Source organism: Sphaeramia orbicularis, chromosome 12, assembly GCF_902148855.1.
Source record: "Sphaeramia orbicularis chromosome 12, fSphaOr1.1, whole genome shotgun sequence".
Lineage (NCBI taxonomy): Eukaryota > Metazoa > Chordata > Actinopteri > Kurtiformes > Apogonidae > Sphaeramia > Sphaeramia orbicularis.
The window spans coordinates 1,278,196-1,305,463 of NC_043968.1; the positions used below are offsets into that span (position 1 = coordinate 1,278,196).

A 27,268-nucleotide genomic window follows, 5' to 3' on the forward strand; every position below is an offset into this window, starting at 1 on the left:
CTGTTTGTCTGGAACCTCCGCTGCCTGTGTGCTGCGTTCAAGGGACTCACACTGGAATATGTGGACGGTAAGTTTCATTCATGCGACAACGACTGCATTCAGTCCCTTCTGAAAACTTTGGGCAGTGGGTTCGTTGTGTCTTTTCCTCGTTAGTCTTGAGGCCTGTCCTTAGCTGTGGAACAGAGGAAAACCCAGAGCAGCATGGCTGAGGCTGAGGATGCACGGACACAGGTTTAAAGTAGCTAACGGCTAACGGCTAAAGTCCTCACACTCGTAGACTATCTGAAACCAGGTTTACATTCTGTTCCCGGTGGACACGGAAGACCCGTTTGGACCAAACCTAGTGGGATTTGGACCATTTTTCTTCCATATTTAAGTTTTGTTCCATTATCGGCGCATTCCGTTTGGAGAGTCTACGAGTCTGAGGACTTTAGCCGTTAGCTACTGAGACACTGTTGTGGGAATTCTACTGTTTTCATCCATGTCCGTTTATCAGACCACCACACTAACGGTACTGATCAAAAATAGAACTTTTGTCAAAGGTTAAAAGACTGTTTGAGAAATGGTCAATAATTAATTCACTGAATAAACATTTAGAGTAATTGAACTTTTTTTTTTGTTGTTTTTGCTAATTCTCTTTGTTGTGGATTGTTCCAGAATCCCTTTTTTCCTTCAGTGCCTTCTCTGTGTCTGTTCTCCTGCGTGTTTATTTCTACAGAATAACAGTGAGTTCAGGGGGTCTCAGTTCACTATTTATTGAACAAAGTAGCAGTTGATCAGTTGTACAGAGCTCTGGGTCTTTCCTTTGTGTCCCTGACAACATTATACTGTGTCAGTTCATAAAGTCTGACTCACTGTTCTTTTGCTGACCCAGTATTTTATACTAGACAATAATTATGTAGAAATGTAGGTTCATCTTCTCATTGGTTCCTTGGATAAGTGTTTCCATTTGGTGGGTTGGCTTTTCTCCAGCGGCTTCCTGTTGTATCCTGAGACTCCGTCATGTCACCTGTTTTGATGACACTTTAGACATAAACACCCTAGTTACCCTTATTTAAGCAACATGTTTCTACAGCTGCAACAGATTAATCAACTAGGTGCTTGAAGTCAATGCAAAAAGTCTTGATTCGATTAATCGACTCAAATTGATTGATGAGAGATATTCTATTGCAGTTTTTCTGAATTGAAGCTCCTTTTTATGTCACAATAAGCGTCTGTGTGAAACACAACAGTGCAACCAATGTTTAACAGCAGAGAAATGAAGGAAACAAAGCTTTGATTCAGGAGAATTGTGGTTGAATGATTTTTTTTGATCACTTTGAGTCAGTTAATCAGTTGCAGCTCTGCATGTTTCATGTCTCTGCAGAGCCGCTCTCATACTACGTAGGGTGTCACAAAAAATGGACTGGTATTACCTGAGTCTATGGTCAAGCAGATGTTAAAACATTAACTACTATGAAGTAATATGTGATTAAACTGAAGTCTTTAACTATCTAAATTAAAAATAATATGAAGTATCTTTTAAAATGATTAAATGCTGATTAATTCTCATACTACTGAGACACTATTGTGGTAATTCTACCGTTTTTGTCCATGTCCATTTATCAGACTGTACAAAAATATAAGTTTTGTAAGAGGTTAAAAGATTGTTTGAGAAGTGGTCATTGATTAATTCACTGAATAAACTTTAAGAGTAATCGAACTTTTTTTTTTTCTAATTCTCTTTGTTTTGTATTTTCTTTTCCTTTTTCAGGTTTTTCACCTGAGATGTGTGACCTACACTATATTGCCAAAAGTATTGTCTCCCCCATCCAAATAATCAGAATCAGCTGTTCCAGTCCCTTCCATGTCCACAGGTGTATTAAATCCAGCCCCTAGGTAAGCAGACTGCTTTTACAAACATTTGTGACAGAATGGGTCGCTCTCAGGAGCTCAGTGAATTCCAGCGTGGAACTGTGATAGGATGCCACCTGTGCGACAAATCCAGTCGTGAAATTTCCTCACTCCTAAATATTCCACAGTCAACTATCAGCTATATTATAAGAAAGTGGAAGTGTTTGGGAACGACAGCAACTCAGCCACGAAGTGGTAGGCCACGTAAACTGACAAAGCGGGGTCAGCGAATGCTGAGATGCATTGTGCAAAGAGATTGCCAACTTTCTGCAGAGTCTATCGCTACAGACCTCCAAACTTCATGTGGCCTTCAGATTAGCTCCAGAACAGTGCACAGAGAGCTTCATGGAATGGGTTTCCGTGGCCGAGCAGCCGCATCCAAGCCATACATCACCAAGTGCAATGCAAAGCGCCGGATGCAGTGGTGTAAAGCACGCCGCCACTGGACTCTAGAGCAGTGGAGGCGCGTTCTCTGGAGTGACTTCTCCATCTGGCAATCTGATGGACGGGTCTGGGTTCAGCGGTCACCAGGAGAACGGTACTTGTCGGACTGCATTGTGCCAAGTGTAAAGTTTGGTGGAGGGGGGGTTATGGTGTGGGGTTGTTTTTCAGGAGCTGGGCTGGGCCCCTTAGTTCCAGTGAAAGGAACTGTGAATGCTTCAGCATACCAAGACATTTTGGACAATTCCATGCTCCCAACTTTGTGGGAACAGTTTGGAGCCGGCCCCTTCCTCTTCCAACATGACTGTGCACCAGTGCACAAAGCAAGGTCCATTTGGACATGGATGACAGAGTCTGGTGTGGATGAACTGGACTGGCCTGCACACAGTCCTGACCTCAACCCCATAGAACACCTTTGGGATGAATTAGAGCGCAGACTGAGAGCCAGACCTTCTCCTCTAACATCAGTGTGTGACCTCACAAATGCGCTTCTGGAAGAATGGTCCAAAATTCACATAAACACACTCCTAAACCTTGTGGACAGCCTTCCCAGAAGAGTTGAAGCTGTTATATCTGCAGAGGGTGGACCGATGTCATATTGAACCCCATAGACTAGGAATGGGATGTCACTTAACTTCATATGCGAGTCAAGGCAGGTGACCAAATACTTTTGGCAATATAGTGTAGCTGCCTACAATCATCTGCAAAAACTAATTGATGAACTGGTTCTGAGTGAAGTCCAGTAGACACGTCCTGTAAAGAGGAGATCTGTTCAAGTCCAGAACTGCACAAATTGAAGAGACTTGACAGTCATTGTCATAGTTATCAGAGAAATGGAGCAGGAAGGAAGTGAGCTGAACCAGGACAGGTTTTCCTGTTCGATCTGTTTGGATCTACTGAAGGATCCAGTGACTATTCCCTGTGGACACAGCTACTGCATGAAGTGTATTAAAACCCACTGGGATGGAGAAGATGAGAAGAACATCCACAGCTGCCCTCAGTGCAGACAGACCTTCAGACCGAGGCCTGTCCTGGTGAAAAACACCATGTTAGCAGATTTAGTGGAGGAGCTGAAGAAGACTGGACTCCAAGCTGCTGCTGATCACTGCTACGCTGGACCTGGAGATGTGGCCTGTGATTTCTGCACCGGCAGAAAGCGAAAGGTGTCCAAGTCCTGTCTGCAGTGTCTGGTCTCCTACTGCCACAAACACCTCCAGCCTCACACATGTGGGTTTGTCATCAATCTCAGTCTCATTCCAGGTTTGATGTGGAACCCATTGTGTCCACTGATGTTACATGCAGAACCTGCCCATTTAAACGCATATAAATCGCTAATTATTTTTGCAAAAGTGGTCATTTTTGTGAAACACTCTGTCTTGCAAAATTAGTTCAATTCACAAAATGTACCTGTGGGAGAATAAAAAGATGTTCAATAAAAATAGTTGTGCATAATTTTTGTGTCCTTTTGACTGTGTTACATGCGGATTTATGTATTAAAAATTATGTGAAATAAAAAAAAGTGTGTTTTGTCTGAAAAATAGTTTGTCTTTTATCTCAGTAAATGTTTCTTTTTCAAATAGAGCCAAAATGCTTCCAAACCTGCTTCAGAACATTCGTCTACATCTGGGTTGAACTTTTAGCCCATGGCCTGTTTTTAGGACCAGTTTAAGAGAAGAACCCAGATAATAAGGTTCTCTCTCTCTCTCTCTCTCTCTCTCTCTCTCTCTCTCTCTCTCTCTCTCTCTCTCTCTCTCTCTCTCTCTCTCTCTCTCTCTCTCTCTCTCTCTCTCTCTCTCTCTCTCCTCTCTCTCTCTCTCTCTCTCTCTCTCTCTCTCTCTCTCTCTCTCTCTCTCTCTCTCTCTCTGGGTGTGGTTGGGTGGGGGTGATAGTGGGGGGTTGTGCTGGTCTGTGTGGACTGCAGTGTGATGAGTGTGTGCTCCATCTCCATTTGCCTAATCTCCATGTGTGAACTTGTCTTTTCGTTGGACCACTGAGTGGAGCTGTGTGGTGGAGGGCCAAACATCAAAAATCACATACAGGCAAAATGGCACAGTTATTGGGACAGTCATGATACAGGAAGGCACTGATATAATATACAGAAGCAGGATGGGAGGAAAAAAATGAAGGGCAGGAACAGGAGAGAAGAGGCAGTGATCTGTGGCATTAGAATAAAACCAACTGGGTCAAATGAAACACTGCACAGAAGAGGAGAACACACAGATGGAGAGTGGGATCACTGTGATGAACCTGAATCAGTCCAGCATGTTCTATTTGAATGTAGGAGGTATGAGGAAGAAAGGAAAGGACTGAAAGAAGCAGCAGAGAAAGAGAAAATAACATTTAATACAGGAAGACTGAGGAGCTTTGATTTATTTATGAAACTCATCGTGTTCTTAAAGGAAACAGGACGGTTTGAGTGGATTTAGAACTAGAATTGGTTTCTGCTTTGACTTGAATGTGTCTGACAGTTCAGTGCTCCCACTCCAGTCCAGTAGGTGGCGGTAATGCACCTTCAAACTGGTGCCAACCTCCATTCAAAACACAAGAAGAAGAAGGAACTCTTCTTCCGCTCAGCGTTCCCGCCCGGTTCACTTTAAATGCCGGACCTGTGTCAGTGTTGTTGTGAAGTGGGACGGTGGCAGCGCTCAGCTCGGAGCTCCAACAGCGGAAAGAAGCCTTTTCCACTGTGGGTCGTGACTGAACTGTGTGGTGCAGACTCTTTCCACCCTCGGATGGACATCTGCTCAGAACCTCCAGTACAGCCGCGTCTGTTTGTCTGGAACCTCCGCTGCCTGTGTGCTGCGTTCAAGGGACTCACACTGGAATATGTGGACGGTAAGTTTCATTCATGCGACAACGACTGCATTCAATCCCTTCTGAAAACTTTGGGCAGTGGGTTCGTTGTGTCTTTTCCTCGTTAGTCTTGAGGCCTGTCCTTAGCTGTGGAACAGAGGAAAACCCAGAGCAGCATGGCTGAGGCTGAGGATGCACGGACACAGGTTTAAAGTAGCTAACGGCTAAAGTCCTCAGACTCGTAGACTATCTGAAACCAGGTTTACATTCTGTTCCCGGTGGACACGGAACAGCCGTTTGGACCAAACGGAATGCGCCCATTATGGAACAGAACTTGAATATGGAGGAAAAAATGCTCCAAATCCCACTAGGTTTGGTCCAAACGGGTCTGCCGTGTCCACCGGGACCAGAATGTGAACCTGCTTTCAGATAGTCTACGAGTGTGAGGACTTCAGCCGTTAGATACTGCTGCACCATCACCTTTTGTCTTCATTTCCTTCTGTGTGTCTGTTGTTGTGCTGAATTCTACTCCCTGCCGAAAACACTTCCCCTTCCTAAATCAGCCATGAAGAGGAAAATATGACCCAAATTCACCCTGTCACACTAGAGCAGCTCCACATGTGAGCTGTTCCAGTCATTTCACTCCTGTAGTTTTGCAAGTTTATTGTAATGGAGGATGTAGTTTTCAGCAGAATCTGCTTTTATTGTTACATCTTTGTGTTGTTGTGGATCTAAGATTTAACTTTAGAAAGTTTTATATACCTTACAGTTTGAACATTCTTTAATATCAAACAGACCAAAAATATAACATTTGCAAAAGGTTAAAAGGCTGTTTGAGAAATGGTCATTGATTTTAATTCACTGAATAAACATTTAGAGTAACTGAACCTTTTTTTTTTTTTTTTTTGCTAATTTCTTTTGTATTTTCTTTTCCTTTTCAGCTTTTTCACCTCAGATGTGTGACCTACCTGCCTACAATCATCTGCAAAAACTAATTGATGAACTGGTTCTGAGTGAAGTCCAGTAGACACGTCCTGTAAAGAGGAGATCTGTTCAAGTCCAGAACTGCACAAACTTAAGAGACTTGACAGTCATTGTCATAGTTATCAGAGAAATGGAGCAGGAAGGAAGTGAGCTGAACCAGGACAGGTTTTCCTGTTCGATCTGTTTGGATCTACTGAAGGATCCAGTGACTATTCCCTGTGGACACAGCTACTGCATGAAGTGTATTAAAACCCACTGGGATGGAGAAGATGAGAAGAACATCCACAGCTGCCCTCAGTGCAGACAGACCTTCAGACCGAGGCCTGTCCTGGTGAAAAACACCATGTTAGCAGATTTAGTGGAGGAGCTGAAGAAGACTGGACTCCAAGCTGCTGCTGCTGATCATTGCTACGCTGGACCTGGAGATGTGGCCTGTGATTTCTGCACCGGCAGAAAGCTGAAAGCTGTGAAGTCCTGTCTGCAGTGTCTGGTCTCCTACTGCCACAAACACCTCCAGCCTCACTTCACATCTCCTGCCTTTAAGAAACACAAGCTGATGGAACCCTCTGAGAAGCTCCAGGAGAGCATGTGCTCTCGTCATGATGAGGTGATGAAGATGTTCTGCCGCACTGATCAGCAGTGTATCTGTTATCTGTGCTCTGTGGATGAACATAAAGGCCACGACACAGTCACATCTGCAGCAGGAAGGACTGAGAAGCAGACAGAGCTGGAGCTGAGTCGACAGAAAATCCAACAGAGAATCAAAGACAAACACAAAGACATGAAGGTGCTTCAACAGGAGGTGAAGACCATCAGTAACTGTGCTGATGAAGCAGAGGAACAGAACGACAAGATCCTCGCTGAGATGATCCGACTCCTGGAGGAAAGAAGGCGTGATGTGAAGCAGCGGATCAGATCCAAGGAGGAAACTGAAATGATTCGAGTCAAAGAGCTGGAGTCGAAGCTGGAGCAGGAGATCACTGAGCTGAGGAGGAAAGACGCTGAGATGGACAAACTCTCACACACAGACGACCACATCCAGTTTTTACTCCAGTATCCATCAGTGTCCAAACTCAGTGAAGATCCAGACTCACCCAGCATCAACATCTGTCCTCCGAACTACTTTGAGGACGTGACCACAGCTGTGTCAGAGCTCAGAGATAAACTACTCGACAATCTGAGAGAGAGATGGACAAACACCTCAGTGGCAATCACTGAACCAAAGGTTTTACTGAGTATATCACAACCTGAACCACAGACCAGAGCGGAGTTCTTACAATATTCATGTGAAATCACACTGGATCCAAACACATTGAGCCAATGGCTGTCGCTGTCTAAAGGAAACAAAAAGATAACAGCTCTGAGATATGAAAAGGAATATCCAGATCTTCCAGACAGATTCGAAATCAGTCAAGTTCTGAGCAAAGAGAGTCTGACTGGTCGATGTTACTGGGAGGTGAAGTTTAAAGTGAGGAATGAGGGTTTTGGTTTCACTTCTTTAGCCGTCACGTACAAGGATATACAGAGAAAAGGAGGCGATGTTGATGATAGATGTTTTTTTGGATTCAATGACAAATCTTGGTCATTCTCTTGTCATAGAACTGGTTATGAATTTTGTCACAACAGAGTCCCATCTCCTCGCTCATGTCCAGTTTCCTCCAGAATCGGAGTGTACCTGGATCACACAGCAGGTATTCTGTCCTTTTACAGCATCTCTGAAACCATGACCCTCCTCCACAGATACCAGACCACATTCACTGAACCTCTGTACGCTGGAATTTTTCTTGTCTCTGATGGAGCCACTGCAGAAATTAAGTAAAGTCTTAGTAGCTGTTGAACTGTCTGAAACCTAAGCATTGATTTAACTGATCAATAAAATTCTTGTTTGTTTTTTTCTGATCATCATTTGGTTTTGGAGGATTTTGTGAAATTGATGTAAAATGCAGAATAGTAATTGTAATCTAATGCAATTCCACAATCAGGAACTAGATGAAAATGGTTTGTTGGAACTTTTCTGTTGGGTTTTCTTCTTTTTGTTGTTGTGCAGCAGTGACTGTCATTCCATGGATTCAGAGGTTGAAGTCATTCTGTTCAATCATTTCCTAAATGTGTTTAGTTGTTTTCAGTCTTTGATAAACAGCTGATCTTTGTTGTTTTTCTTCTGAACAGTTGGAGGGCTGTTTAGAAACGTGATCGTCATTATATCGGCTGAAGCAGTGATTTATCTTTTCTAGTTGATTTTGTTTCATCTCTTTCTAAATGTGTTGTGTGAGTCTTCCTTCATGGACACTTCAGCAGCTGAACAAGTGAAAAGCTGAACACAAGAGGGCGCCGTCATCCTGTTCAAACACATCCACTCAGTCTGTGCATTTTCAATCCACATCTGTAGATTAGATCCAAAACTCCTGCTGTGTCTGCCACATGATGAGGAATTACTGCTGTTAAAGATCAAACTCACACGAGTCGAATTTATGGACTTGGACTTTTAACAAAAAGTGAATCACTGTGAAAATCATCTGGGTTTTTTTTACATGTTGATGCTTTTGTTTGAATAAATGCAGATAAAACTGAATCCTTTACTGATGCAGATTCTTGTGAGCTTTTAATCATATGTAAAATCGTAAATAAAAGCATCTGAATTGAACCTTTTGTTTGTGTTTTTTCAGAGCATTAACAGGACACTTGTCAGCAGAGCAGGGCCGTGCAGAGAGCTATAAAGGGGCAGGGGCTCAAACTTCCAAAAGGGCACATGAAAACGAATAACCACCAATTACAAAGTTCACATTTAGCAACAAGCAACATTATTAATCAACAGCAAGTCAAAGATTGACCAAACGGTCCAGATCAATATCCTCAATACTGGGTGTGTCCTCCCTGAGCCCTAACACAGGCTGTGCACCTTCTGCACACACTCTGGATTCACCTCCTGATCCTATCTTGGGGGATGTTGTCCCGCTCTTCCTGAAGGGCCTGGATGAGCATCTGGCGGTTGACAGGTGCTGGACGCCTAGCATTTACGGATCTACCAAGAATATCCCACAGATGTTCAATGGGATTGAGATCTTTGACTTCCTGTGGATTAATAATGTTGCTTGTTACTAAATGTGAACTTTGTTGAACTACCCTTTGCCATATTTTACATTATCCTCTGGATACTCGTCCACTGTTTTGTTGTTTGTTGTATTTTGTTAATTAAACGTTTTTTTAACAACAAGAAAGAATTTGTTTTCATATTTAATAAAATGGTGTGAAATGGCATCACATAGAATATGTGATAAGTTTCTTTTGATGTTCAGTTTATATTTAAGTGGAAATAAAGATGTAATATGTAGAAGGTTTTGTGTGTTAATACCCTGCAAAAATCTAAATCTTACCAGGTGTATTTTTCTCATTTCTCGTCAAAATATCTCATCACACTTAAAATAAGACAAAATCACCTAAAGAGTAACTTTTCAGTAAGATATAAGAACTTGGTTTTAGACAATAGATCTTGAAAATCTTATTTCAAGAAATCTTAGTAAGATCATTTGCACTTGTTCCATTGGCAGATTTTTTTTTGCTTAATTCAAGATTTTTTTTTTTTTGCTCAATTCACCAAAAAAAATCTGCCAATGGAACAAGTGAAAATTATCTTGGTAAGATTTCTTGAAATAAGATTTTCTAGATCTATTGTCTAAAAATAAGTTCTTTTATCTCCATTACAAGTTACTCTGTAGGTGATTATGTCTTATTTTAAGTGTGATGAGACATTTTGACTAGTAAATGAGAATAATAGACTTTGTAAGATTTGGATTTTTGCAGTGTAAGTCAAAGACAAATTCTTAAAAACAGAAGTTAAATTATGTATAAAAGCATGACAGTGAATGTTAATAACTAGAAATATCTTCATTTTACACCTGGTTTTACACCTACTTTTACAGTGAAACATTGAATATTTAGTTTCTTTTCATTATAGGACATATTTATGATGATATTTAGGTCCACAGTTAAGAAATAACCATGTAGAGGAAGTGTTAACCCAAGCCAAACCATTTAACATTACATGATAATAATAACGTTTATATTGTAGTATTTATAGCTGTATCATTTAATATTGACCAGGTTGATGGGAATATTTGTGGAGGTTTGTGGTTATTTCAAATAAGATTCACTCAAGGCTCATGTTCAGCTGTGTTCTCATTTCTGTCATGGTTTAAGTCTGAAAATGACAAGAAATGGTTCAATAAAGTGAGTTACTGTCATTAGTTCAGATTCCTTTTCAGAGGAATAATCAACTCTGTTTCTTTCAGATGCTTTTTGTGGGACTTCAATCGAACAACTTCAGTTTGATACTGACTCTAAAAACCAGATTTATTTGGATCAGACTTTGGTGGTAGATGTAATATATCTTATTTTAACAGTTATTTACTTCATTTTAGCATTTCCTGCCTATTTGAGACAAAAAAGATAAGGTTGTGCTTGATTGAAGATTCTAGTGTAAAGCTGAACACTTCAAATTAGAAATGAACTCTGACAAGATAAATTAATTAACTCTTTAAAATCTCAGGTGTTTGTTTTATTTTATTTTGGTGAGAACAACCAGTTCTATTCTTATTTTCAGCCTTCTAAATCCATCTGTACACATGCTTATCTCTAGATTTAACAATCTAAATTCAGGATATCTTGTCATGTGACATTATCTTGCTGCATGGACAGATCATTTCACTTGTTTTGAGGACCTTTTCCTCCGATTTAGTGTTTTTATCTTGCTTTTAGACACTTTTTTGCAGTGTGCGAGCCTGTCAAAAAGAACAGATAGATGAGTGCTTCTATGAAACTGGGTTTATTTTAGTATCTGTCACTTTTCCATCTTTTTAGACCCAATAATAAAAGGTAAATGTAGACAGATTTCCCCCCAGGATGGACCTAATGATGACCTCAGAGAAATGCAAAAAAACCTATCCTCTTGCTCTGAGCCATCCCATAATTAATGAATTTCTAATCAAATATTGGGGCCAAAAATAGGACCCAAATATGGACATTAAATCTCCCTAGATGTGAGTGCATTAGATGTGAACACGTGTGTAAATGCTCTTCTATAGACTCTAAATACAGACACTGTGTTCAATGTGTGGATCCTAGTGGGTTTTCTGATCCACACATGTGGGTTTGGCATCAGTCTCAGTCTCATTCAAGGTTTAATGTGGAACCCATTGTGTCCACTGGTGTTACATGCAGAACCTGCCCATCTAAATACATATAAATCACAAATTATTTTTGCAACAGCGGCCATTTTTGTGAAACACTCTGTCGTGCATAATTAGTTCAATTCCCAAAATGTACCTGTGAGAGAATAAAGAGATATTTTAAAAAATAGTCACATGTAATTTTTGTGTCCTTTTGACTGTGTTACATGTGGATTTATGTATTAAATATAATGTAAAATAATATAAAAATGTGTTTTATCTGAAAAATAGTTTGTCTTTTATCTCAGTAAATGTTTCTTTTTCAAATAGAGCCAAAGTGCTTCCAAACCTGCTTCAGAACATTCGTCTACATCTGGGTTGAACTTTTAGCCCCATGTCCTGTTTTTAGGACCAGTTTAAGAGAAGAACCCAGATAATAAAGTATGTCTCTGTCTCTCTCTCTCTCTCTCTGGGTGTGGTTGGGTGGGGGTGATAGTGGGGGGTTGTGCTGGTCTGTGTGGACTGCAGTGTGATGAGTGTGTGCTCCATCTCCATTTGCCTAATCTCCATGTGTGAACTTGTCTTTTCGTTGGACCACTGAGTGGAGCTGTGTGGTGGAGGGCTGGATTGGACTCATTTGCGTGTGTGTGTGTGGGTGGGGGGGGTTCTGTGTTACTGGACTTCCATTGTTCTGGTTCACACCTCTCTTGTGAAGGCCTCAGGGTTACTGCAGGTCATAGGCAGGTTCTTTGGGCGTTTTTTCTCAGTCGTAGTTTATGTCAATTTAATGTCATTAATTAGGGGTTGAAGTTCTGCTAATGAGGGGAAAGACCAGGAGGAACTCATCTACCACTTCGAGACATTCACAACTTTCTTTCCAGACTGTATCAGAAAGGACTGAGGGTTTGCTTTGTTTGGGTCCTGCACATGTGGGATTAGAAGGAAATGAGGATGCAGATGTTCTGGTGAAACAACCTGTCAAATCACCCACTGTAGAGATAGAAGTACCACTGAGCAGAACAGAAGGGAAACCAAACATCAAAAATCACAGACAGGCAAGATGGGACAATTATTGGGACAGTCATAGGCCTGGACTGGCTAATCGGGAGGACCGGGACAATTCTTGGTGGGCCGGTATAATATTTTATGCCACGAGGGCCGGAGTTCACTTAATATTTTATTTTTTATTTTTTTTTGGGGGGGGGGGGGGGGGGGGCAGTGTTCAGTCATAGATCACATCAGTCATTGATCACGTAATCTACAGCCGCTGTTCCTGTGCCCCACCGCCTCTTCTAGCAAGCTGTTTTTTTTTTCTTCTTTTTTGCAGACGTACCGTGACCTGACGTCATGTGTCCTTGCATATGGTTAGTAGCTCTAGACTGTATCTGTGGAGCAGGTACCATCTGTGCTCTGTAGGCTGTGGATGCTCAGCTGTGTTTGCTGTTTGAAACACGGATAATAGAAAGAGCAAGGGTGGTGTGGAGAAGGCAAGAATGAAAAAGAGGAAAGCTCTGGAAGCAAACGCAGCCAAATGTGACAAAATCTGCAACTTTTTCACAAAAATAACCTCCGGTTGGAAACAATTAATGAGGACGATGAACCGGGTAAAGCACCTTTCAAAGTTAGTTAATTATGGAGTCAATGAAATGTGTGGCATTGTGGCGTGGAACTTCTTGTTATGCAGTTTAAATAATAGTATGATGCGAGGCCACAGAACTGGGAAACTTTGTCTTGTAGCTCCTCAGAGTCAGAAAGCAGATCCAGCAGCAGACAGCAGCCATGAGCCCACAAGTCCAGAGTGGGCAGGTAGGACTGCTCAGAGAGGGAAGAGGATTAGAAGAAATAGGCTCCAATGAAGAGTATGGTGTAGGCCTGTTCAGTATGAAAGGGGCTCTGAGATGCTCCAGGATTCAGCACTACATGAATGAAACTGACACCAAGGCTTTGAAAATAGAAGATTTGTGCTGAGAATTCTGAGCCTTTTTAAAATGTGCTTTAGTGTCAGAAGCAGAGCCAGGAGCCAGTAGTGATGAGGGGATTGTTCCTGTCAGGATGGAAGGAAAAGGTGAGCTGTTGGAACAGACTGTGTCAACAAGCAGTAGTTCCACTAAAACCACTTTCTAGACCCAAACCATAGTCCTGACCCATTTTTTTTTTATCATTAAAAGTGAGACGGTAAATACACAAAGCCCACAACTGAAAGACAATAGCATAAAGTAATATTAAATAAACCTGCATATTTAGCCAGTGTAAATATCTGAACTGGTTCAGTAAGTCCAAATGTCTGTAGATCTTATTTTTTATTGTGATCCAGGTGCAGGCGAGTCTAGGGAAACTGGAGGAAGTGTGAAAGGGAGAGCAGAGTCTACTGATGACAGAGGAGCAGCTCAGCAGCACAACCCTGAACCACTAGGCACAAAGGAGACATGAAGAGGACATGGACGGTTAGAATGACAGGATTTGAAGAAGAATTGGTGGTGATCTAAAGTGGACCGGTCTGAGGTATGAAACTCCAGGGCTGAAAATGAGTGTCAGTCCGGCCCTGGACAGTCATGATACAGGAAGGCACCAATATAATATACAGGTTGGGAGGAAAAAAATGAAGGGCAGGAACAGGAGAGAAGAGGCAGTGATCTGTGGCATTAGAATAAAACCAACTGGGTCAAATGAAACACTGCACAGAAGAGGAGAACACACAGATGGAGAGTGGGATCAGTGTGATGAACCTGAATCAGTCCAGCATGTTCTATTTGAATGTAGGAGGTATAGTCCATGGGCCAGGCCAGGTAGTGGTACCACCAAAGGGGGCAAAACCTTTGTGGTGCCATTTTGTTAGTAGGACATATCTGTGTGTATTAAACCATGATAGCCTTTCCAAATGAGGAGCTTAGTCATGATTCTATGGCACCTGTTTTTCTCCAAAAAATGAATCATCACGCTTAATGGCGTATGGTGGTATTTCTGAATTATTCCACCTTTTGCTGTAAAAATTCTAGTGGAATTGGTCCAAGATAAGGTTGTGTCATTACATTATGCTTCTACTTTTCAGATTTTATCAGAAGATGTTACAACTGAATGTTTCTTTCAGAAAATAGTATACGTGTTTTCATTCCATTCGAGCAGCGCATCCGAGGCAAGTAAATATCAATGTTTATTTAAGACTTAGTCAAGACAGAGTTAAGATTGAAATAAGTGAAGTGATGATAAATTCTCTTTTCATACAGAGCAGATGAAAGCAAATGAAAGTTCTGGAGTTCTGGAGTGATCCCAACAAAGACAGCAGTTTAATAATGACACAACTACGGAGCAGAAACCCAATGGACCATTTCATTTCAGACATAAGAGCACATGTTCTAGTGCCAATCCAGATGCAAACAGACAAGAAAAGAACACAGAAGGTATTTTGGTGTCTTTGCAGGTCTGGATGCTAGGGCCGAACTGAAAATGGACTCAGGCAGGGGTCCCCAACCTTTTTTGCACCACGGACCGGTGTGGAGTGGGCCTTTTTTTCACGGACCGGCAATGTGTGGCAGAAAAATACAGCAAATATAAAATAACACGACGGGGCTAAAAACGAATGTTAAGTGCAGGGAAAATGTAACTCACCATACGCTGAATCAGTGGGAGGCCTGAGCTTGTTTCGTTGAGACGAGATGGTCCCATCTAGGTGTGATGGGAGACAGTGAGACGCGTAGTGTGTTCCTTCTGTCCAGTCTGCTCCGTAATTTTGTCTTGGTTGCCGTCATTGCAGAAAAGCCCGCTTCACACAGATAGGATGTTGGGAATGGTAGCAGGGTTTTCAGTGCTCTCGTGGCGATGTCAGGATATTCCGGAATGATTTTAATCCAGAACCTCGGCAGAGTTGTTGTCTCAAATGTACGTTTAAGGTCGCCGTCATTTGCGATCTCTACAAGCTGATCCTCCTGTTGCACAGATATGCTCGATTCGCTCGGTTTATTCACAAACGGGTCACGAATCCACTCCTTCGTAGTTCGTGGGTCTTTTGTGATTGGGAAGTAGCGCTCAAACTCTTGTAAAAGCATAGATAGGTGACTGTGAACCAGCTGGGAGAACGCGCGTCCAGGTGATGTGTCTTTCAAAATCCCTGCTAATATCTGAAACATGTCAAATATCCCTCCGTTCACTCGCCGCTCCCACAATTCCAGTTTGGCTTTAAATGCGGCTATTTTATCTGCCAACTTAAACACAGTTGTCATTTGCCCCTGAAGTGACAAATTGAGTTCATTGAGCAGATTAAATATGTCGCACAGGTAAGCGAGTTTGATGACCCATTCGTTGTCACTGAAATGAGCCGCCAGTGGCGAGTTCTTTTCGGTGAGAAATCTCTGCAGCGGCTCTCGTAACTCGAACACTCTGGCCAGTGATCTCCCTCTGGATAGCCATCTTACTTCTGTGTGCAAAAGAAGGCCTTTGTGCGCAGCATCCATCTCCTCACAAAGCTGCTCGAACAGACGGGAGTTGAGCGCATGTGCTTTGATGAGGTTAATAACTTTAACGACATCATTCAGTACGTTGTGAAGTTCAGCTGACATTTTTCGACTAGCCAGCATTTCTCGGTGAATGACACAATGCGTGGACTCACATTCAGGTGCAACCTCCTTAATCCGAGTGGTTACTCCAGACAGCCGTCCTGTCATAGAAGCAGCTCCATCCGTGCACACACCGACACAAAATGACCAGCTCAGTTTTGCCGATATATAATCATTCAGAGACTTGAATATTTCTGCAGCCGTTGTGTTTGTTGGCAACAACAGTGCACATAACATGTCCTCATGCACGTCCTCCTGATAAATATATCGCACATAAGTAAGTACTGTTGCCTTGTTGTCAATATCAGTACTCTCATCCACCTGAATCGCGTACCATGGTGACTTTTTAATTCTCTCCAACAATTGCTCCTCAATGTCCTCCACTAAATCATCAATGCGCCTTGTGACGGTGCTAGCAGAAAGAGGCACCTGTGCATCCTTTTTAACAGCGGCCTCTCCTAAAACTTCACAGCAAATATCCTTGGTCGCAGGCATAATAAGTTCTTCTCCAATCGTGAAAGGTTTCTTGGCTTTAGCTATACGGTTCGCCACGAGGTATGATGCTCTCAGTGCATTAGCATTTGTTGATGTGGTGGCCCTCAGTAATTGTCTCTGTCCTTCGTGCTCGCGCTTTTTTCTTTCAAAAAATTCCAAAGGCTTATCTTTTATTCCAGGGTGCTTAGTCTCTATGTGCCGAAGCAGCGTTGAAGGCTTCATTGCCTCGTTTGCTAGCTTTTGGCCACATATTGTGCAGAGCGGACTTGGCGCGTGAGAGTCACCTGTTGCGACAAACCCATATTTTAGGTAGGATTCTTGGTATTGTCTGTTAAAAGAAGTTTTCGTTTTCTTCGAGGTTGTAGGCTCCTCTTCTGGCTCGTCAGGTGGCCTTTTACCCGTAAAAAAGCTGTCCAAAGATGTCTGTTTTTCAGTCATCTTCGCTAGCGTGTGGGCTTATTATTTGCGGGAGCAAATCTGACGCGCCTACGTCATACGTCATTATCGAGGACACGCGCACATAGATATAAAAAAATAGATGTACTGCTAGCTCCAATGGATTTCTATGACGACATCCTATCCAGTTTTATTAATACATCTACAGAGTAGACAGGCATATTGGTGTGTCAAGAGGCACAGGCCAAAGTTAATTCGGCCAGAATGCGGTCGTTAATAAATTATTTATTATTTCTGTGCGGCCCGGTAGTAAATGCGCCACGGACCGGTACCGGTCCCCGGCCCGGCGGTTGGGGACCCCTGCAGTCAGGGATGAGTGGCACAGCACCCAAGAGGGCACGCCTTAAATGCCTGATACGACTTTGTCTCAGTTCCCTCTATTTAACCTTTCTTAAATGATTTATCACCATTTATCAGGATTTTATCCTCTGTGATTTGCATTTTTTTCTGTGAAAATCAGGTATTTTCCTGTATTTGAAGACCCTGGTGCTAAAAGTACAGATATCACAAAAAAAGGTCTGTTAAAAATATTTAGAGGGTGGGCTTAGCTAAACAAATACATCATGTTTATATGCTCAACTTGAATTGTCCAAAAATGTGACTTCAGTACTTTTAGCACCAGAGTCTTCATTTATTTTGATTTGATTTAGTGTTTTACTCCGAGCATGAAATGAAATTTAACATATATGCAACAAACAAAACATAAATAATAATACAAATATCAACAATTATAACAATCTTAGACAGAAGAACCGCACAATAGTTTCATTTACGTGCCCAAAAAGGGGTGGGAAGAAGTGCAACTTATTTAATCCCACCCCCTCTCCAGAAAATATTATTAATAATGAATATTTTTCTCCCCATTTTATGAATCATTTACTTTAATCATCATGGAACTATAGAAATAGTGTCTTTTTCTGTCAAATCTCTCATTAACTGAACATAACCCCAGTGTCTCCATCCACTGTCACTGATCCAACTCCATGGGTTTTACTGGTGAATCAATGTTGTAGAAGATGACGGTGTTTCCATGGTAACTACGGAGCCTCTGAACGTCCAAATGGGTCATATCTGGTGACCATGAAAAGATGAAGAACTGTATTTTACACCAGTTATTTACATGTATTGATAGAATTAATGGCTCAATCAGTTTTAAACAGTTTAGATCAGTAGATGCTTTTGGTCACATATTTGGGTCTTTATGGGTTAATTATGCTCATAATAAAACTGCTAAACTGTTATATACATTTTACATTTTCTCCTAACCTTAAGGACTTTCTCTCACATTCACTTTACCACCGTACTTCACTTAACCTTAATTAAACTTAGCTTAGAGGAGAGACTATTCATCAACCAGACTGCTATTTGTGTAATACCACAGTATGCACTTATCTACTGTCTAAACTGTTTATTTGGGTTTATATGGAACTCAGATCTTTAATAATAACAAAGAACTGGCCATGAATGTGGTGAATCTGTGCTGGTATTAATATTCCATACATTCAAATGACCTTTTATGACCTCTGATTCTGTCCCTTACAGTGGATTTATTCAATGGATGATGTCTATGACTAAGCTACTACTGTGGAATGGCTATTATAGCAAAATATTATCTATAGATATTGGCCGTTTCAAAATGCATCACTAGAACTTGCCCCCTTGGGTGGTACCAATATCCCAAATATCTGGTCTTGGCCCATGGACTAGTATGAGGAAGAAAGGAAAGGACTGAAAGAAGCAGCAGAGAAAGAGAAAATAACATTTAATACGGGAAGACTGAGGAGCTTTGATTTATTTATGAAACTCATCGTGTTCTTAAAGGAAACAGGACGGTTTGAGTGGATTTAGAACTAGAATTGGTTTCTGCTTTGACTTGAATGTGTCTGACAGTTCAGTGCTCCCACTCCAGTCCAGTAGGTGGCGGTAATGCACCTTCAAACTGGAGCCAACCTCCATTCAGAACACAAGAAGAAGAAGGAACTCTTCTTCCGCTCAGCGTTCCCGCCCGGTTCACTTTAAATGCCGGACCTGTGTCAGTGTTGTTGTGAAGTGGGACGGTGGCAGCGCTCAGCTCGGAGCTCCAACAGCGGAAAGAAGCCTTTTCCACTGTGGGTCGTGACTGAACTGTGTGGTGCAGACTCTTTCCACCCTCGGATGGACATCTGCTCAGAACCTCCAGTACAGCCGCGTCTGTTTGTCTGGAACCTCCGCTGCCTGTGTGCTGCGTTCAAGGGACTCACACTGGAATATGTGGACGGTAAGTTTCATTCATGCAACAACGACTGCATTCAATCCCTTCTGAAAACTTTGGGCAGTGGGTTCGTTGTGTCTTTTCCTCGTTAGTCTTGAGGCCTGTCCTTAGCTGTGGAACAGAGGAAAACCCAGAGCAGCATGGCTGAGGCTGAGGATGCACGGACACAGGTTTAAAGTAGCTAACGGCTAACGGCTAAAGTCCTCAGACTCGTAGACTATCTGAAACCAGGTTTACATTCTGTGGACACGGAAGACCCGTTTGGACCAAACCTAGTGGGATTTGGACCAGTTTTTCTTCCATATTCAAGTTTTGTTCCATTATCGGCGCATTCCGTTTGGAGAGTCTACGAGTCTGAGGACTTTAGCCGTTAGCTACTGAGACACTGTTGTGGGAATTCTACTGTTTTCATCCATGTCCGTTTATCAGACCACCACACTAACGGTACTGATCAAAAATAGAACTTTTGTAAAAGGTTAAAAGACTGTTTGAGAAATGGTCACTGATTAATGAATTCACTGAATAAACATTTAGAGTAATTGAACTTTTTTTTTGTTGTTTTTGCTAATTCTCTTTGTTGTGGATTGTTCCAGAATCCCTTTTTTTCTTCAGTGCCTTCTCTGTGTCTGTTCTCCTGCGTGTTTATTTCTACAGAATAACAGTGAGTTCAGGGGGTCTCAGTTCACTATTTATTGAACAAAGTAGCAGTTGATCAGTTGTACAGAGCTCTGGGTCTTTCCTTTGTGTCCCTGACAACATTATACTGTGTCAGTTCATAAAGTCTGACTCACTGTTCTTTTGGGTTGGCTTTTCTCCAGCAGCTTCCTGTTGCATCTTGAGACTCTGTCATGTCACCTGTTTTGAGGACACTTTAGACATAAACACCCTAGTTACCCTTATTTAAGCAACATGTTTCATGTCTCTGCAGAGCTGCTCTCATACTTATGTGGGTTGTGTCACAAAAAATGGACTGGTATTACCTGACTCTAAGGCCAAGCAGATGTTTGACCCTATTCTGACCCTGTTTACATCTTATCTCCTGTGGTTTACTATCCTATGTGGACATGTGTATTTAAGTCCTGTGTTCATAAATCTGTCAGATTAGTCTGTGGACCCAGATGTGACCTATACTGTCCTACTGTACCATTCACTCGTGAAACAAAGAAATCTAGTGACACAAAGGAATTATCTTAAAACATTACTACTAACTAATATGTGATTAAACTGAAGACTTTAACTATCTAAATTAAAATAATAGGAAGTATCTTTTAAAATGATTTAATGTTGATTAAATCCTGATTAATTCTCGTACTACTGAGGTACTATATTACAAGTTGGTTGTTAAAAGAAATCCAATTAAAGTACCAATATTTTAAAGTCAGAATAAAATTTAAGATTTGAATTAAAATCCTCGCTTAATAAAAGTAGCACTAATGAGTAAATTACTAAACAGAAGAATTGCTACCTTTTCAAAATTATGACTTTTGTAAAAGGTTAAAAGGCTGTTTGAGAAATGGTCATTGATTAATTCCCTGAATAAACATTAAGAGTAATAGAACTTTTTTTTTTTTTTTTTTGCTAATTCTCTTTGTTTTGTATTTTCTTTTTCTTTTTCAGGTTTTTCACATGAGATGTGTGACCTACCTGCCTACAATCATCTGCAAAAACTAACTGATGAACTGGTTCTGAGTGAAGTCCAGTAGACACGTCCTGTAAAGAGGAGATCTGTTCAAGTCCAGAACTGCACAAACTTAAGAGACTTGACAGTCATTGTCATAGTTATCAGAGAAATGGAGCAGGAAGGAAGTGAGCTGAACCAGGACAGGTTTTCCTGTTCGATCTGTTTGGATCTACTGAAGGATCCAGTGACTATTCCCTGTGGACACAGCTACTGCATGAAGTGTATTAAAACCCACTGGGATGGAGAAGATGAGAAGAACATCCACAGCTGCCCTCAGTGCAGACAGACCTTCAGACCGAGGCCTGTCCTGGTGAAAAACACCATGTTAGCAGATTTAGTGGAGGAGCTGAAGAAGACTGGACTCCAAGCTGCTGCTGCTGATCACTGCTACGCTGGACCTGGAGATGTGGCCTGTGATTTCTGCACCGACAGAAAGCTGAAAGCTGTGAAGTCCTGTCTGCAGTGTCTGGTCTCCTACTGCCACAAACACCTCCAGCCTCACTTCACATCTCCTGCCTTTAAGAAACACAAACTGATGGAACCCTCTGAGAAGCTCCAGGAGAGCATGTGCTCTTGTCATGATGAGGTGATGAAGATGTTCTGCCGCACTGATCAGCAGTGCATCTGTTATCTGTGCTCTGTGGATGAACATAAAGGCCACGACACAGTCACATCTGCAGCAGGAAGGACTGAGAAGCAGACAGAGCTGGAGCTGAGTCGACAGAAAATCCAACAGAGAATCAAAGACAAACACAAAGACATGAAGGTGCTTCAACAGGAGGTGAAGACCATCAGTAACTGTGCTGATGAAGCAGAGGAGCAGAACGACAAGATCCTCACTGAGATGATCCGACTCCTGGAGGAAAGAAGGCGTGATGTGAAGCAGCAGATCAGATCCAAGGAGGAAACTGAAATGATTCGAGTCAAAGAGCTGGAGTCGAAGCTGGAGCAGGAGATCACTGAGCTGAGGAGGAAAGACGCTGAGATGGACAAACTCTCACACACAGACGACCACATCCAGTTTTTACTCCAGTATCCATCAGTGTCCAAACTCAGTGAAGATCCAGACTCACCCAGCATCTGTCCTCCGAACTACTTTGAGGATGTGACCACAGCTGTGTCAGAGCTCAGAGATAAACTACTCGACAATCTGAGAGAGAGATGGACAAACACCTCAGTGGCAATCACTGAACCAAAGGTTTTACTGAGTATATCACAACCTGAACCACAGACCAGAGCGGAGTTCTTACAATATTCATGTGAAATCACACTGGATCCAAACACAGCGAGCACATGGCTGTCACTGTCTAAAGGAAACAAAAAGATAACAGTTTTGAGAGACCCAAAGGAATATCCAGATCATCCAGACAGATTCGAAATCAGTCAAGTTCTGAGCAAAGAGAGTCTGACTGGTCGATGTTACTGGGAGGTGAAGATAAAAGTGAGGAATGGGATTTCTAGTAACCCTCTCATAGCCGTCGCATACAAGGGTATACAGAGAAAAGGAGACTATAGTGAATGTAGATTTGGACACGATGACAAATCTTGGTCATTATTTTGTACTAGCACGGATTGTGAATTTCTTCACAACAGAGTACTGTCTTCTTACAAATGTCCAGTTTCCTCCAGAGTCGGAGTGTACCTGGATCACACAGCAGGTATTCTGTCCTTTTACAGCGTCACTAAAACCATGACCCTCCTCCACAGAGTCCAGACCGCATTCACTGAACCTCTGTACGCTGGACTTGGTCTCTCTTGTACTGGAGCCACTGTAGAATTTCAGTGAACTCTGTCTCTGTTGAACTGTCTGAAACACAAGCATTGATCTAACTGATCAATAAAGTTCTTATTTGTTTTTTTTCTGATTGTCATTTTGTTTTGGAGGATTTTATGAAATTGTTGAAAAATGTAGAATAGTAATTGTAATCTAACGCAATTCCACAACCAGGACCTAGATGAAAATGGTTTGTTGGAACTTCTCTTTTGGGTCTTCTTTTTGTTGTGAATTTCATTTCATATCATCTGAAATGCCTTGATATTTACACATACACTTTATTCTGCTCATAGTTTTTTTACTCGTTGCTTTTGTTCCAAAACTACTGGAAACATTGACGAATCCTGTATAGTTTGCTGTAAAAACTCTGTCTTTGAGGAAACAGTGTTTTGTGCAGCAGTAACTGTCATTCTGTGGATTCAGAGGTTGAAGTCATTCTGTTCAATCATTTCCTAAATGTGTTTAGTTGTTTTCAGTCTTTGATAAACAGCTGATCTTTGTTTTTTTTCTTCTGAACAGTTGGAGGTCTGTTCAGAAACGTGTGATCGTCATTTTATTGGCTGAAGCAGGGATTTATCTTTAATAGTTGATTTTCTTTTCATCTCTTTCTAAATGTGTTGTCTGTCTTCCTTCATGGACACTTCAGCAGCTGAACACAAGAGGGCGCCGTCATCCTGTTCAAACACATCCACTCAGTCTGTGCATTTTCAATCCATGTCTGTAGATTCGATCCAAAACTCCTGCTGTGTCTGCCACATATGAGGAGGAATTACTGCTGTTAAAGATCAAACTCACACAAGTCAATTTTATGGACTGTGTAAAATGACAAATTAAAGCATCTGAACTAAACCTTTAGTTTGTGTTTTTTCTGAACATTAACACTTATCAGTGACTTTTACTTTTATCAGCTGATATTAAAGGTTTTGAGCCTCACACTTTTTTTCAGTCAGATAGTTCAATGCACCACATCTGATGTTCATCATTGTCTTATCTGCTGATTACATGTAGGATCAGATTTGTTGCTGCAGTTGTTTAGTCCGAACACTTTGTGGTTCAGACAGACTCCCCAGTGAGTCTGAAAAATGGACTAAACTGAGTACAGAGCGCTGATCCAGTTTTTAGTCCTGAAGGGTCAATCTGCCAGACAGGTTGAAGAGTGATTAGCTGTCGTTTATGGGGAGTCTTCCCCTTCTTCTGGAGCTGTCATGTCGCTGAGGCAGAGATGACAGATTCCATCTGGATAAAACAGAAACTTTATTTGTGCACAAATGGTAGAGTCATACAGACAGAGCTCCGCCCTCAGGGTGTTGACATCTACAGGTAATTCTCAAAAAATTTGAATATCATGAAAAAGTTCAACATTTTTTGTCACTCATTTCAGAAAGTGAAACCCATATATCACAGGTGTCAAACATGCGGCCCGGGGGCCAAATCTGGCCCGCCAAAGGGTCCAATCTGGCCCACAGGACGAGTTTGTGAAATGCAAAAATTACACTGAAGATATTAATGATCAATGGTGTCGCAATCATTTTAATTCAGGTTCCATGTACAGACACATACAGTCCAATTAGATTTCAAGTGGGTCAGAACCAGTAAAATATCGCAATAACCTGTAAATAATTACAACCCCAAATTCTCTCTTTGTGTTTTTTGGTGTAAAAAAGTAAAATTCCATCAAAATGTTTATATTACCAAACTATACTTTTACAAAAAAAACATGAATAACCTGAACAAATATAGACAAATGGAAATGTCTTAAGAAAAGTAAACGCAATTTATACCAATATTCTGCCTGTTACTAAATGTTTTATGCGATTGTAACGCACATTTGTAAATGATAAACTGATAAACCGAGCCATAATGTTAAAATTGCATTTGTTTTCTCTTAAGACAATTCAAGTTGTTCATGTTATTCAGATTTTTAAGGAAATTTTGTAGATGTAAACCTGATCATAATAGAATTTTACTAATTTCACTGTTATTATTTTACTGGTTTGGCCCACTGGAGATCCAGTTGGGCTGAATGTGGAACTGAACTAAAATGAGTTTGACACCCCTGTCATATATTAAATAGACTCATTTAGACATTGAATGAAATATTTCAAGCCTTATTTCTTGAATTTTGATGATTATGTCTTACAGATAATGAAAACCCAGAATTCAGTGTCTCAGAAAATTAGAATATTGCATAAAATCAATTTAAAAAATGATATTTTAATCAAAAATGTCAGGTTTCTGAAACGTGTCTTCATTTGTATGAACTCAGTATTAGATGTTCCTCCTTTTACCTGAATTCCTGCATCAGTGTGTGGTGTCATGGAGGTGTTCAGCCTGTGGACCTGCTCAGGTGGAATGGAAGCCCAGGTTGGTTTGATCGTGTCCTTCAGCTCATCTGCGTTTGTGGATCTGCTGTTTCTGATCTGCCTCAGGACAATCCTCCATAGATTCTCTATGGCAGGGGTGTCAAACTCCGGTCTTTGAGGGCCGGTATTGTGACAGGTTAGAATGCCTTAGCGCATTATTTTTTTAAAAAATGTTCGTCATAGGTCATTAATACATTTATTTGTTTTCAGGTATTATTATAGATTTATATATATATCATTACTGAAGAACACAGGTACTGTATAATTACATTTATATTTAATTAATGATGAAAAATATAGGTTTATATAAATTTAATATTACATTTAAAACTGTTGTAATTAAAATTGTTACATATTTTTGCTTAAAAAGCGAAAGTATTTACAAAAGGTTTTATTTAAAACAAGTAATACACAGTTTGTTCGATGTTTCATTCCTGATTGATTTATGTTGTCAGGAAGGAAGTTGTTGTGCGCATGCGTGCCGTTGAGGTGAGGGTTGTAATGACAGCTGTTGAATAAACACCGAACGAGTGAGGAGAACGCAGCGAGTTCGTGGTCATTTCAACAACACAAACAACGCAGCCATCTCCCTCGAACGTCCAGGAGGAGAGCGCAACAGTGTCCTGCATGTTTTAGATAGGTCCCTCTTCCGTCACACCTGGAAGCCATTGCATCGGTATCAGGCTTCTGCAGAGCTGGATGATGAGCTGATCATTAACTGAACCAGGTGTGCTGGAAGAGGGAACTATGTGAACATGCAGGAGACTGGCCCTCGAGGACCGGAGTGTGACACCTGTGCTCTATGGGGTTCAGGTCAGGTCAGTTTCCTGCTCCATTAGTCCCAGTAACACCATGGTCATTGAACCAGCTTTTGGTTCCTTTGGCAGTGTGGGCAGGTGACACGTCCTGCTGGAAAATGAAATCAGCATCTGCATAAAGTTTAGCAGCAGAAGGAAGCATGAAGTGTTCTAAAATGTCCTGGTAGATGGGGGTGTGGACTGTGGACTTCTGAAAACACACTGGACCAACACCAGCAGATGACATGGAGGACCAAACCAGCACTGACTGGGGAAAGTCCAAAGTCCTCTGTTCAGAAGAAAGTAAATTTTACTTGTCATTTGGAAATCAAGGTCCCAGAGTCTGGAAGAAGAGTGGACAGGAACAGAGTCCACGCTGCTTTAAGTCCAGTGTGAAGTTTCCACAGTCAGCGCTGGTTTGTTCTGCCATGGCATCTGCTGGTGTTGGTCACATGTGGGAGATGGAACGCATCGTCTCTTATTTTCACTCTGCATTTGTTCTGAGTTCAACACAATGTCTGAACAGACAAGAGGAAGTAGTCTGACGTTCATTTATAACAGGGAGAAAAGGAGAGCGGTGCATTTACTGTCACCTCCTACAATACTGGAACAAAACACTGGGTTTTCTGTCGTCTGGGGCTGAAAGATTCAACGTGCTTTTTTCCCCCTCACAGTTCTTGAACAATGTATTTGTCATGTGCATATTAATATATTTGTTTGTTGTTTCAAGTGAAAAGCTGAACACAAGAGGGCGCCGTCATCCTGTTCAAACACATCCACTCAGTCTGTGCATTTTCAATCCTCATGTCTGTAGATTCCATCCAAAACTCCTGCTGTGTCTGCCACATATGAGGAGGAATTACTGCTGTTAAAGATCACACTCACACATAAGTCTATTATTCTATGGACTTAGACTTTTAACAAAGAATGAATCAATGTGAAAATCATCTGGTTTTTTTTACATGTTGATGCTTTTGTTTGAATAAATGTAGATAAAACTGAATCCTTTACTGATGTGATGAGAGAAAAGCAGCAGATTATTGTGAATTTTTAATCAGGTGTAAAATGACAAATAAAAGCACCTGAACTGAACCTTTAGTTTGTGTTTTTTCTCAACATTAACAGGACACTTATCAGTGACTTTTACTTTTATCAGCTGATATTAAAGGTTTGGAGCCTCAGCCTTTTTTTTCACTCAGATAGTTCAATGCACCACATCTGATGTCCATCATTGTCTTATCTACTGATTCCATGGAGGATCAGATTTGTTGCTGCAGTTGTTTGGTCCCAACACTTTGTGCTTCAGACAGACTCCCCAGTGAGTCTGAAAAATGGACTAAACTGAGTACAGAGCGCTGATCCAGTTTCTAGTCCTGGAGGCTCCATCTGACAAACAGGTTTGTTTTTTTCCCTCAACTTTATTGAAAATATTCAGGTCTACAAAACATATAAATTTTGAACAAACAAGCATCAAGATATCAAAAACAAAAAGCATTTTGAACAAATAAATTTAAGGGAAAAAAAGCATAGATTTAATGACACAACGCAGAATAGACAAATAATATAAAAAACCCCAATATATCTAACACAAATAAATAAATAAATAAAATAAATGCATCAGAGTT

The 27,268-nt window shown here is 41.2% G+C and overlaps 3 protein-coding genes across 4 annotated transcripts; all 3 read left to right on the forward strand.

Moving 5' to 3' along the window:
* Nucleotides 1-2,784: 2,784 nt before the first annotated feature.
* On the forward strand, nucleotides 2,785-3,835 carry LOC115429325 (E3 ubiquitin/ISG15 ligase TRIM25-like). The gene has a single exon (XM_030148659.1). The coding sequence runs from the start codon at nucleotides 3,168-3,170 to the stop codon at nucleotides 3,720-3,722; it is 555 nt and encodes a 184-aa protein (XP_030004519.1). The 5' UTR covers nucleotides 2,785-3,167; the 3' UTR covers nucleotides 3,723-3,835.
* A 1,073-nt stretch (nucleotides 3,836-4,908) lies between these two features.
* LOC115429312 (tripartite motif-containing protein 16-like) lies at nucleotides 4,909-22,974 on the forward strand. 2 transcript variants are annotated; one of them, XR_003936766.1, is made up of 3 exons: nucleotides 4,909-5,169; nucleotides 6,069-8,186; nucleotides 22,909-22,974. XR_003936766.1 is itself a non-coding variant. In XM_030148642.1 (2 exons), the coding sequence occupies exon 2, from the start codon at nucleotides 6,242-6,244 to the stop codon at nucleotides 7,928-7,930; it is 1,689 nt and encodes a 562-aa protein (XP_030004502.1). In that variant the 5' UTR covers nucleotides 4,909-5,169; nucleotides 6,069-6,241; the 3' UTR covers nucleotides 7,931-8,683. The 2 variants fall into 2 exon arrangements, 1 of the variants encoding a protein (XP_030004502.1); XM_030148642.1 differs by lacking the exon at nucleotides 22,909-22,974 and having other exon boundaries at nucleotides 6,069-8,683.
* Nucleotides 18,774-26,735, forward strand: LOC115429315 (tripartite motif-containing protein 16-like). The gene is made up of 4 exons (XM_030148648.1): nucleotides 18,774-19,034; nucleotides 20,646-23,298; nucleotides 24,063-24,065; nucleotides 26,557-26,735. Exon 2 carries the CDS (start codon nucleotides 20,819-20,821, stop codon nucleotides 22,493-22,495), a length of 1,677 nt encoding a protein of 558 aa, XP_030004508.1. The 5' UTR covers nucleotides 18,774-19,034; nucleotides 20,646-20,818; the 3' UTR covers nucleotides 22,496-23,298; nucleotides 24,063-24,065; nucleotides 26,557-26,735.
* Nucleotides 26,736-27,268: the final 533 nt, after the last annotated feature.